General features: G+C 38.6%; 1 protein-coding gene across 14 annotated transcripts in view; it reads right to left on the bottom strand.

Annotated features, from left to right (window-relative positions):
• ELAVL2 (ELAV like RNA binding protein 2) overlaps nt 1-13,628 on the bottom strand; it is a 159,281-nt gene that overhangs the window by 38,757 nt on the left and 106,896 nt on the right. For all 14 annotated transcript variants that reach the window (XM_030817611.1, XM_030817612.1, XM_030817605.1 and 11 more), the window contains one exon: nt 1,558-1,661. In XM_030817611.1, coding sequence (XP_030673471.1) covers nt 1,558-1,661 — 104 coding nt within the window. The remainder of the gene's footprint in view (nt 1-1,557; nt 1,662-13,628) is intronic.

The raw sequence follows: 13,628 nt of genomic DNA, 5'->3' as shown, positions 1-13,628 counted from the left end.
AGTACTAGTAAAAAGATCACTGACACAAAAAATATGCAGAGAAATATAGATAATTAGAAAAAGCAGTTCAGACTGAAAAAAACTTCAAAACAAACTTGTCTTAGACTTTATTGGAAATCTCATTTTTCCCTTCACATTTTGATAATATACAGTCACCAGTTCATTTTCTGATTGGTGAATCTTTTCATAGGACATCTTCTTGCTGAAGAAGTATCTAGAATTCTGGGACCTCTCATACCCTAGTATATTTGGGAACCACTATATACTTTCATTTAGATAAGACAGGGCTGGTAGGCATTTTTCTTAGGGGCCAATAAATATAAGGAATGATGTGTCAAAACCACTCAGGGCTAATAAATTACCTTAACTGGTAATTCTAAGAAAAGCAACTTTAAAGCACAAGAATGACACTGCATTTCCAGATACCTGAAAAAAAATGGGCAAAAATCTTTTAGACAAGTCTCTAAGCAAGATGGATACTACAGTCAGCCTTGAATAACTTCCCCTCACCACTTCAGGCTATAGTCTGAGCTGGTTTCTTAAATCAAGGGTGGAAAATAGGTTCAAACTTAAGTCAATTGATAGAAGTCGTCTGGAACACTATTTTGAAAAATATTTGGGAGCCACATCTAGACTCTGTGAGAAAGAGTTCCATGACTGATTGGCAACGTCTGCACTGGGCAGGAGAAAGCAAATTGATGATATAGGTACTAAGAATTTGCTAGAGGCGACATTCCTCTTATTTTCTAAAGGAAAAGAAATCTATGCTGTGAATTGGATTAGCTCCCTCTCAAGAGAGAATCTATGTAAGAATTTCAAAGATTCACAAAAGCAGCAAAGTATCTACAAAATTATTTACTGTATGTCTTAAAAAGAAAAACAACAGAAGAAATAACCTGTGTCATGTAAGTTCCTCCAGTTAGTCTCCTCAAAGCAAGCTGAATTTGCTAGAACTACAACTCAAGCGTCAAATCCAGTCTGCCACCTTTTTGTATAACCCATGAGCTAAGAATGGTTTTTACATTTTTTAATTTGGAAAAAATAAAAAGAATATTTGTAATACATAAACATCTTATCAATCTCAAGTTTCATTGCCCATAAATAAAGTTTTATTGGATCACGGCTGCATCCATTTGTTTATGTAGTGGCTATTACTGCTTTCAAACTATAAAGGCAGAGTTGAGAAGTTGTGACAGACTGCATGGCTCGCAAAACCTTGCTTATTTACTACCCAGACCTTTATAGAAGAACAAGTCTAAGGTTTCCTCAAGTTACAGGGCAAGTAATTCTCTATAAGGGAAGGAGACTTGATTCCGTAGGCTTCCTAAAACATTTATCTAAGAGAGTTGTTGCTCTGTCCCTTTGCGAATACATGAATGATTATATATAGCACTCTTGAACAGTTTCTCCCATTATGCAACAAACACCAAGATTCCACTATGTCTCCCAGGTAACTGTTTATATGGGCCCAAAAGGAAGAAAGGAAAGAACTACAAATAAATCTTATTTTTTTTAAACTTCTGTTCTAAAGTAGATATAAAAAATTTTTAAACGTACTTTTATTGTTTTGGTTTGAAGTCTCAATCCATTCAGGGTGTTGATAGCTTTCTCTGCATCCTTGGGGTCAATGTAGTTCACAAAGCCATATCCCAAGCTCTGCCCTAATGAAAGGGAAGGGGAAAAAGGCATATATTAGTTCTATACTGCTGACAGAGATCGACTTTCATTTTGGCATATGGTCTTGCCATTAACACCAGCATATTTCCTCAACAGTAAAATATACATGAAGTCTTTATGTCTCCTGTCTACTACATTTGCAAGTTTTAGAACTCAGCAAGCAGTGCTGTTGAGGAAAAAAACCACACATCCCCAAAGGATTCCATCATACATGCCCTGCCTGAGCCAGCGTATACTAGCAGCAAGACAAAGCTCAGCTTCACAAACTGTGGGGATAAATCTCTGTGCTATGGAGAGGGCTTAACAGGCAATATCTTTTCAGCTTCAGTTTCCTTAGCCATAAAAATGGGAAGACAGAAAACATCAACCAAGAATCTGTCAGTGTTCTGTAAATTGTACCCTGACATATTTACAGCCTTTACCAAGTACAATTATGTCGGAGTCTAAAATGGTGAAGAACCATGTGTGGGCGTGTATACATGTACGTTTATTTTAGAGGAGGGCTTATCTTCAAACACACTCAATCAAATTTCTCCAAAGAGGGTTTTATGATCTAGATAAGAGTAGAGAAATACGAACACAAAGACTTACAGTGATGACATCGAAGACAAAGAGAACATATAGGAAAAGAAGAAATAGAACATATACAAAAATAACAGGAGAAAAAAAGTCTAGAGTAAAAGTTGCTTCAAAGTGTTTGTTGTTGTTGCCACCCTCCGCCCATCATCTGAGCCCTCTCACTCCTGGTTCACTGATGCCCTAGATCTCAGAAAATGGGAGCTATCAAAAGCAGTTGAATCAATGGAATGCAAAGATAACTAAAGTCAATTGCAAAGGTCTCAATTTTTCAATGAAGAAAGTTTCTCAGTTTGAAATGGCAAGAAACATTAATACAGGTGACAAAAATCGGCATAAGAAAAGTTTAGTCTACAAAAGTCAAAACAAACTAAATGACGATTTCCCAGATGCCCAAGGACGGTCCAAATGCTTTTACTAAGTACTACTGTTGCATCAATTTCATAGGGAAGTGAGGTATTTGTTCTTGACGGGGCACCATAGGTGCAAGTGGTTATCAATGTGGGTTTTTCGGACAGCTACTCTGGTTATCGTAATGTGGCTACTTGTTACTACATAAACGAAAAGAGAAGGCTAAATACAGTGCCCAATATGAAAACTAGTAATTGTATTTTGGGACCACAATCAGAATTTTGGATAATCACTGCTAATATATGTCCTCTATCAAAATGTATTTTCTCCTGTTTTTTCAAAAAGAGAAAGGAATAGAGAGCTAAAAACTAATTAGGTTAATTTTATCTCACACTAAAATTGAGAGGTTTAATTTTACAGTTCTAGTAAAGAGTCACATGTGAAGCCACTATATTTTTAAGCATTCAGCTTTTCATTAATTCAACATTTATCATGTGTATACTGCATGCATTATGCCTCTCTTATGAAAATGTGTTGCAGACCTATTGTCATTGAGTAGAATTAAATTGGCTGAATGTAACAAAATCTGCTCAAGGAACCAGTTTACAGTGGAAAGACAGACTTCCAATACTGGCTCTGTTGTTTACTGGCTCTCAGTTAGCTGTGCAACTTTGAAGAAGCTACTTAACACCTCTGTGAACCACAGCTTCCTTATCTCTAAAACGAGGGTAATTCCTACCCAACTAGGTTGCTGACACATTGATGAAAATACTCATTAATGATGAAAGTGGATCCTCCTTAGTCAAAAGATAACATGAGAAAAAATAATATGCTTACTGTTAAAGATTTTAAGTATATTCATTTAAAGCTAAATAAAAAAGATGCTACAAATATAACAGAAAAAAAGGGCAATACAAATATAATTTTGTCACGCTGCTATTCTATGACAAAATAAATCAATTGTATCAGCATAGTCTAATTGCCCTTTTTACTGATAGACACTACTCCTCCTGCATCTTAGCAGCTTCTAACCCCAGTGCATTCTCAACCTTGACTGCAATGGAATCATCTAGAAAGCTTAAAAAAAAAAAACTAAAACAAGAAAACCTGATCCCTGAATCCCACTCCCAAAGATATATATATATATATATATATATATATATATACACACACACACACACACACACACACATATATGTGTGTTTGTGTAGTGTATACATATATGTGTGTATATGAGATGAGATCTCACTATGTTGGCTGGGCCGTGCTTGAACTCCCGGGCTCAAGCGATCCTCCCACGTTGGGCTCTGATTTTATCAGTCTGTCATGAAGCATTGGTACTAGCTTTTTAAAATCCTGGTGACTAACGTACAACCACCATGTTGAGAAATCACTGCATTAATGGTGAGAACCTAGCTGGGGCTGCTGCGAGGTCTAAGAAAGGTCTTGCAGGGATGACTGCTGTTTCACTGTTGCGTTGTTTAGGTACATATGGATGTATTTCTTCTAAAATCTTCAAGTTACCTATTACTTCAAAGGAACAGTTTATTGGCCTCCTGAGGTCCGTCTGGGGCACAGGAGTGCCTACTGAGATTAGATCACTGGGTAAAGTGAAAAGCCTGTCTTGCTTACTTCCTACTTAGCTGTTTCCCACTCTGGCCTCTGAACCCTTACTCCCGGCCTGCTGTAGGCACAGAAACATTTGCTAAACCAAAGAATGAGAAACTTACTGATGTTGTTTATTTAACCAAAGCTATTATCATCATCACCACCACCACCATCAGAGGACCCAACCATCGAATGGGTCCTTCCACCTGATACCCTCAAGCAATCATGACTCAGTCAAATATCTAGTATCTGTTAAGTTGTTTATACTCAGAAATATTTATCCCCAAATGACTTTGCCTTCTTATAAAAAGCTTCTTATTTGCCTAGTGGCATTATTAGGATGAGTGCCACTCAGAATATGTTTGAGGTAAGCAAAACTGTATTATTATCCTAAGCAAAATAATATGAAAGGGCGTATCTGCTATTAAAAGACTGCATTCCTAAACCTACCGTCGTTGGTGTATTAAAATGTTGGCACTATAACAAAAGGGAGTTAGAACTTTAAATTACTTTACAGTGAAAATCTGTAATCACGGCAGCAAATATTTATTGGATGTTTAATATATATTAAGGGCATCACAGATGATACCAAGATAGGCAAGCCTCCCCATTCTCACCTTTTAGCTACATGGTATTTTACTGTTTAATTGTAGCTTCACATTAACCATGTTCGGCATTCAGATTCTTCTCCTACAAGGTAGAAATGATATCTGAAGCTTGGCAAGGTCAATCAGCTTCTACAAATCAAAAAGGCAGGGAGGAAGTAGTAAAGTCAGGACTTGAAGTCAGGACTCTCAAATGCTGTGCTCTACTCCACTCAATTAACTAGTTTATACCTGAACTGAGACTTCAGGCATATTGCATATAAGCCTAGGACTAGTTTGTACCCAATATGCCTGAATAATAATGTAACCAGGCACTTCTGACACTTTTACCTCAAAAGTTGTTTCTTGTTTGACTACTATCTCAAACTTCTGTATCTTTTGTACAAGTATTGGTTTTACTATATATAAATTTCTGTGCCATTATTCATTCCTATGACAACATAAATTGCATCTTATTTATATAGTGTATATTTCTGGTTATAAGTGAGTGCACAGTTTTTACAAATAAAAGCAGTAGCAAGGCAAACATTAAAAAAAATACCTAACCTACCCTTTTCCCACTCTTATATTCATCAGTAACAGTCATGGGCCACCAGGGAAGGCTTGGAAACCAAGCATCATTTATCCATATCATCCAAACCTATTTTTCAAGTCTCTCTGTATTTAGAATGTGCATACTGATAATCCCCAAACTAAGATTCATTTCTTTAAAAAGTTTTATAAAATGCTACATTTAAATTCCAAGTATAACCATTATGGAAACCAACATGATTAAAAGACTATTCTGACCAAAATGACAAAGCTAAGGCTCTTCCAAAGAAAAAAAAAAAAAAGCCTTTAAGAAAAACAAATCCTGTCTTTAAATGCCAAAAAATTTGCCTGGTAACTGAACATAAAGAAGAGGGTCAACGCCACATGTCCTCAGCTATTCTCAAAAGCTACCTGTGGTCAAGTGTTCTCAAGAATTTTCGAACCATTAATTCAAATCTTTTTTCTTTTGAGGCAAGGTCTCTCTCTCTCTCTGTCATCCAGACTGGAGGGCAGTGGCATGATCTCGGCTCACTGCAACTTCCGCCTCCTGGGTTCAAGCGATTCTTCTGCCTCAGCCTCCCAAGTAGCTGGGAATACAGGCATGTATCACCACACCCAGCTATTTTTCTGTAGTTTTAGTAGAGACAGGGTTTCACCACGTTGGCCAGGCTGGTCTCGAACTCCTGGCTTCAACTGATCTGCCAACCTCGGCCTCCCAATGTGCTGGGATTACAGGTGTGAGCCACCGCACCTGGCCCCAAGTCTTGATCTTAATGGCCCTGGTAGGGATTCTGGAACTTTGCTATATTCTGTGCTGCACTGTTGTGTATGAATGCCTTTTGTTTTACACCCTTCTTTTTAATCTAACATATGTGCCACAGAAAAGAAACGCTTCTTCACAAGAGATAGAAAAATAGTTTATAAAATGCTCCTGGCACAAGGAGAACAGTTATAAACAGGCTGGTAGAAATCATGGTCAAGGGATCTATACCACAGAGCTGAAGCACTCCACATGCCTCTGAAGAGGACCAAAAACTACTGAGAGCAGGGTTCAGAGCAAGGAGAGGAAAACAGGAAGAGAATCCGTTTAGTGGCAAAGTGCTACTGTGGGAAACGCAGTAAACGGCAATAGATCCCAAACTGCGTAATTCAAAGCATCAGCTATTCCCCTGCCACCTACATTGTTTTAATACCCTACTTTAATTAAAATTTTAATTGCATATTTTAATTAAAAATACACAATCTTCTGGACCTGTTTCATTCAAAGGTCACTTTATTTAGTCTTTTCTATTTTAAATTACTACCAATGTTCATAAAAATCAAATTAACCCCACAGGTTTAAAGGTAAAGGCAATAGACTACCGTAATTCCTGATTAAAAGGTATATTAATTTTATCCAACCAGTATTAAACGAGATCCTCAACACAAAATTGTGGAAAATAAAACTTTGTATTTAAAAAAAACAAGAGTCACCCTAAAAATTTCTCATCTACAATAAGCATTCAATAACTATGGGAACCATACTTTTTGCTAGGCCTTGAGGATGCAAAAGAGAAAAAGTTCTTTCTCATAAAGCCTATATTTTGATGGGGAGACAGGAACACATTCTACGGGGTATTAGAAGAAAATAGAGCTAAGGAGAAAAAAGCAGCAGGGGATGAGAGTGGGGAGGGGAGGGGAGGAGCAGGGCTGCTGTTTAAATACAATGGTGAGAGCAGGCCCTATCCTGCAGGTAACATTTGATCCAAGGCTTGAAGGAACTAGCTCAAGTCTTAACAGTGAAGATGTGCAAGACATTCCAGCCCAAGTTCTGCCATACACGCATCACATTCTGCCAGTTCTACCAGCTAAATTGGCCCCTTGTCTGCGTTAGCATTGGTTCTGTATTATTCTGGCCCTGATCATTGCTACACTATCCTAATAGGACACCCCTTGCTTAGACTCCCATTAACTCCAAAAACAGCCATCCTCCACCAAAACATTGTCCAGGAGAACTTCTTAAAACACAAATCTAACCATACTCTGGTTTCCAGTCACTGTCAGTTTTTTGCTCACTTCTACTTTCGCTCATCTTCCACCACTCCTACACATACACCCTAAAATGCACATTCAGTTCTCTATGTCTCGAACACAGCTCTCCAACTAGCCAACTCCCATGTATCCTTTGAGACTCTCTGAAGTCATTTCCTGCCACAACTTGCCCCATCCCCAGTGCACACTGCTCAGTGCTCCTCTCGACTAGTCCTCCCACAGCTTCTGATATTATTCCGTTATCTTTGTTACGTGTGTCTGGGGTCCATTTGGATGCTCCCTCACTAGACTGCTGAGTAAGGGCAAGCAGAACATAGTTCCTGACAAAGAGGACCCTAAGACAGATCATTAAATGTTCTGTGAATGACTGAATGAACAACAAATGAAGGAACAGCAGCATCTGCCTTCCAGGAGCCTGTGGTTTAGGCAAGAGTTGCCCTTATAAACATGTTCCTCATGTCCTTACACTGTACCAGATGGATTACAGAACATGTGGAAACAAGATGCTCAAATATTACAGTATTCTGCCTTCATAAGGAAGTCATACGACTTTTAAATAGTTCATGTAAAATTTTTCATATGAAAAATTTCTACAAATACCATTAAGATGAAGTCTCAATTTAAAAAAATGTCATCTAGAGTAATTTGATAGATTTACATAAATCTGTTCCACAAATCTGTAAGTATGAATTATGGGATGTCAGCATATAATTTTGTTGAAAGTACTTTTTCACTAATATAATTAAGTCTGCTGAGACTATTCATGTACAAGTCAAATAAAATGCAGAGTGAATTCTGTAAAAACCTGGTAGTTGAATCAACAATAAAAGGTGCCTACACTGATTGATGTGTATCTATTATTTCATTTAGAGCAGTAGTAATGTTTTATGAAATAAAAGAATAAAAGCCGTGTGAATCTTTTTCAGATCCCACAGTTAGCAGAAACAGGTCACTATGGTCCTCTCTGTCAAGCAAGACTTGCAATCTGAGGTTTAATAATGCAATACTTTTAAAAAGCAAAACGGAAAGATTCGCTTCCTGCAAACACAGCTCTTGCATAAAACTGCACGCCTTAACACCAAAAAAAAGCAAATAATTTGATTTGCAAAAAGAAGTTTTCGTTACAAAGGGGGAAAATTGTTGCTTTTAATAAAGACCCTGTTCCCTCCTAATACCCTTCTCTCTCCTACCTCAAACACACAATAAAGTTGCAAATCTGTTGTATTTCTTCAGATGGACTTACTGTTCTTGGGCACTCATTATGTGTGTCTGTTCAGACAGGCTGTGCACTGCAGCTCTGGCACCAAAGCAACTCGCACCAGACTTAACAAAGGAGCTTTCTTACTATCTCAGATCTGATACATAGCAAAACCATGTGGGTACCACACAGCAGGGAAAAGGTTTGAGAGAATCTTAGAACAGAGGGATGCAATTCTCTCTAGTCACGTTTTTCTCCACATTTTAATTCCTGACTTAGCCTGAGTCTCCTCAAATGTAGCATGCCAGATGCAGCAGGTCCTTCCATTTAAACACTCAAGTTAACGTGGGTCAAGTTAAACAGGTCCTCCTTGCTGCCCTCTAATGAGTAAGATCAAATTGTGAGATGGAGGACTGCTGACATCCTATTACTACAGTCCAAGCCAGCCTTCCTGAAAGCTGGGAGCATTTCTACCAGCTTCCCAAAGGACATTAATAGGGATTATCACAAGGATGGAGAATTCAACCTAGACACTCACATAATACAGAAAACAGATGGCTCACTCGAAGACTCATCTTCCACCCAAATGCTAATAAAGCTGGCCTGAGAATGAAAGGCTCCAATGCTTCTAAATGATTTTCAGGACTTTACAGATACATGGAGCTAATATAGAAGAGTTTAAATTATAACTTTTCTGCTGAAATCAAAGTTGCAAATAGTGATCATTTGGTAAATATTACCTAAGCAGCCTAAATTCTAGAGGGAGTGGTTAATGTCCTCAGCACCAGGGCATTTTCCTTTCAAGTTAATTTTAATAGCCATATCTGTCCCCTGATTATGCAACTGGTAGAGCTCTATTTTCCTGTAGTTCCAGTCCCAGTAATTATGAATCTGCTGGCAATGCAGCATGACCCTGCTTAAGTTGGCGAAACTGTGGGTTCTTAATATATCACATTTTCAGACAACATTAAGAACTCCCACACAATTCAGTCTTAGACTATTGAGAACAGAAACAGCATATTAAATCCTCTAAATTCTTGAGAAGTATTACACTGGGTACACAAAGATGTCCTGCATCCAAGACCAGGAAGATTAGGAAAAATTACCTGTAGTAGCAAAATAAACCAATTCCTCTACAATACACAGGATGAGACTCTACCTGAAAGCAGGTTCTCCAGCTTGAAAGAAAGTGACTGAGATAGTGTAGCATGCTCAGCACCACAATGAAAACAAAAGGTGGTTCTCATTACTTACTGATGTAGGTAGTTTCTCTAAAAGATAGGTCAGCAGTTCTACCTTCAAACACTGGAGCTGCCACCAGGATAGAGCAAGTGCCAAAATACCTTCAGATAGCCTGAAAGTCATACCTGACAGTTCAAAAAAGGTTAGGACATTAACAACTCTGGGCTAGTCCAATCTACTTTCAATTAAAGGTTTGGGTATGCTGCAACTTTCTCTTTCTTTGTTAATTATAATTAATTCTATACAGATCCGCCACCACCCCCACACCCCCCCCCCCACACACACACACTAACAGAGTCTTATATTATCTGCTTTATCTTGTGTTTACTTAAAAGACAATGGAGTTGTTCAAGTATGTATCATTTGGGATGAAGGCAAAGGAACTGTATTCCTCAAAATACTATTGTGATAGAGGAAAACAAGTTAACTGTGGTAGTAAAAAGGGCATCTGCTGTTGCTTGTGCGACCAGCTGGTGTCAATCTTCACAAACATGCACTCTTGCCTGTGCCTGCACACACACACCCCCCCCCCCCCCCCCACTAAACAGCCCATCAAGAGGCAGTACGGCTTCTTAATGTGTTTTTCTCTCTGTACGAGATCATTTTTTAACTCAGATACCACAAGAAACAAAAAATTTAAAGGCCCTATGCACTATAATTAGATCAGTGCCTGTTTTGAAACTATGTCAGAGTCCTGCAAACCACCATGGAGAGCTCCCCATTTTGTCAAGAACGGGAAACTATAAAATTAGACTCTACCAAACTCACCAAGTCCACGTGAAAAAAAAAAATTATTGTTAGAGATAAATTTTCTTCTTGAACACATTTTTCTTAAAAAATCACTCTCTCACCCAAAAGTTAAAGGTTCACCAGCCCAAACCTTCCAGTAGGAAAAGGTAAGTTTGTTGGGGAAAAATGCCCATTCACACTGCCCCATAAATGCTATGTCTACCTGTCTGGAAGTCAACAGTACCACTGCCAAACTAAACTATCAAGCAACTATGATCCTTACGTTACATATATCACATTTAATTCTCACCACAAGGCTACATGTAAATACATCTGTATCCATTTTACGGACATAAAGTTGGAGGTTCAAAGATGCTAATTTAACTTGCTCAAGGGCACACACAGCTAGCTCAAAGGAGCAGTTGGGTTTCCACAACACAATCAACCTTTCCAAACTCAGTCTTTCAAAAGTGTACACTTGATTGCCTTTGGCTGCGTGTGGAAATTACTTTGTGGCAGAATCCTGTACATCCAAAGTTTACAACTTTCCAATCAGAATATTTATAATCTCCAAATACATCTCTGTTTTTTTCTTGTTCTTTGTCATGAAATAAATTGACTGGAACTTCAATTCTTTATTAATCCATCCAAGAGACTACCTATGAAAGAAAAAAAAAATGACCTGAAAGAAAAGGAAGGACATCTTGCAGGTGCACAAATCACTTAAGCCCCCAAAACAAATCCATCATTACAAAACAGATAGATGAGAGGTATCTGCATTATAAAAAGATCCATTTAAAATGGGCCTTGATTTACATACTCCTTTTCCAAACTCAGAAAGCAGTTCTTATGGCTAAAGCCAAACATGTTTGCTACTGCCAAAACAGTCTCCCACACAAGACATTTCTCTCCTCAGCAGATTGCATTAAAATGCTTTCATACGCATAGCATGATTTCACAGCGGTGAAAAAAGATGGGATCAATACCACACGGTCTCTGCCCTCTAAGATGCCCAAAAATTTTAAGCCCCACACAGTAAACAAGGGAGATGCAGGCACCTAATGAACATGAAATACATAAAGTGCATCACAGGGGTTTCAGGCTTAACCAGGACCAGCTTGAAAAAGAGAACTCTTTAGTGTGTCAAAACAGAGAAGATAAAATTCAGGTGTTTCCTGACAAACAAATTAAGGAAATAGGAACGTGGAGAACAAATTTGTAAAGAAGTATAAAAGAGACAGGCCAAAGGCATACGACGCTGAACATAAGGCATCTATGTAGAGGCAAGCAAACCGACCCCCCATCCTGGGAGCAAGGCTGGCCCATGTGAAGGTTTACAGCAGACAAACTGCAGGATGCACCAAGCACTGAGGCACAATGAGGAAAGAGGCACACGAGGGACCCAGGGACAGTCACCTTAGTGGCCTGGTATAATCACTGAGCAAATGCAGATGTAAGACTGTAACTACGGACCTCAGGGTTAGAAATCACCTACATTCTTTTTCTTTCTTCCCTCCCCTCTCACCTCCTTATTCCTTCCCTCTCTAGACACTCCCCTTAGGCAATCCGTGCTTATCTACTTAGGCTCTTAAGAAATCCCACAGGCTAATCTTGAAACAAACCAGGAACAGAGTCCCCACTGCAAAATCCTCATGATTAGGAGGAGTCATAATTAGTCCACTACCACTGAGCCAAAGTCAAGATAATGCCAATCAGACCTTCAGACACCCAAGAGAGCCACTGAACAAGACACACAGATCCTGCACCATTTCTGCACGTCTCCCATACCTTTCCCTTTGAAAACCCTATGGTAAATTTTTAAATTGAAGATGGTACTTCAGAATGCTAGTTTGCCATCTTCTCAGTTTGCTGGTTCCCATTAAAACTGCTTTTCCTTCCACCAATCCTTGCCTCTTGTGTTCTGGCTTTCAAGTGGCAAGCAGCTGAACCTGGGTTCGGTTACAGGCCTTCTAAAGTAATGGCCAGGATTGAAACCTAGCAACTCCTTGTGTCCCAGGAGGATCCATACTTCCTTGGCATGATACTATCTTGCCTTTGTAAAAGTAACTAGAAGGCAAGAAACCTTTTGAACCATAATACCCAGAGATTAATATAACACACCAACTCAGCAGCCTTGCAAATATTCTTGCACTATAAAACTAACAGATATGGATAACCCCAACCACCAAAAAGCTAAACCCAAGATTACTACATCAGGCAGGCCTTATGATTTTCTGAGACCTCCTTTACATAGCTGTAAAAACAAGTACCTGAATCCTCTTTCTGCCCCCCAACCCAGCTAAGTTGCTATTATGAGTGGACAAAGTGTTAATAACTACCATAGTAAGTGGGGAGAAACTACTGCAAGTGTTAACAAACCTTATTTTTAACTCTGAGTAGCAACTGCAAAATTACACATGCCTTGTGAATGCACGTACATACCTACGTCCTTCGCATATAATACGGTGACATCAAGTTAGAAAAGGAGTGAAAGAGGGAGGGAAGCTGAGCCATTACAAAGGGAATATTGGGTAGCATCACATGATAAGATGTTTCAATACAGTAAAAACATATTTCACCTTATGTGTACTGATCATAAAGTATCTGCTATAGAGTGATACGTACAACCCTTCCACCAGGGGGAAACTGTCCACTGTAATTCCTTTTATATCAAAAAGAAAGAGCAGAATTAAATTAGAGGTATTTTTAGCAAAGACAAAGGAAGTAAATTTCCAAAGGACATCCATTGTCCCCAGTCGACACAAGGATTAAGTATAAATAACATGTGATTTTTATTCTCTTAGTACAGGACATGTTGCTTATAGTTAATGAAGAGGCAGTTAATCAAGAGGGTATGAGGAACATTTTTCTTTCTTTCCTCTAAACTTAAAATAGTCACACACAGCACTGATTTTTATATGCTTAGGAAAAATCCCCAAACAGACTGATGGTGTTTGGGCTGGTGGGGGTATAAATGCTGAGTTAAAGGAACCCTATTTAAATACTACAGACACAGCTTCAAAAACCTCAAGAACACTCTCTCTGAAGCAATAAAGAAAAGGAATCCCAATGGAACACAG

This window comes from Nomascus leucogenys, chromosome 8 (genome assembly GCF_006542625.1).
Source record: "Nomascus leucogenys isolate Asia chromosome 8, Asia_NLE_v1, whole genome shotgun sequence".
Lineage (NCBI taxonomy): Eukaryota > Metazoa > Chordata > Mammalia > Primates > Hylobatidae > Nomascus > Nomascus leucogenys.
Note: the sequence above shows the minus strand (reverse complement) of the source record. Positions and strands in the feature narration are given on the sequence as shown.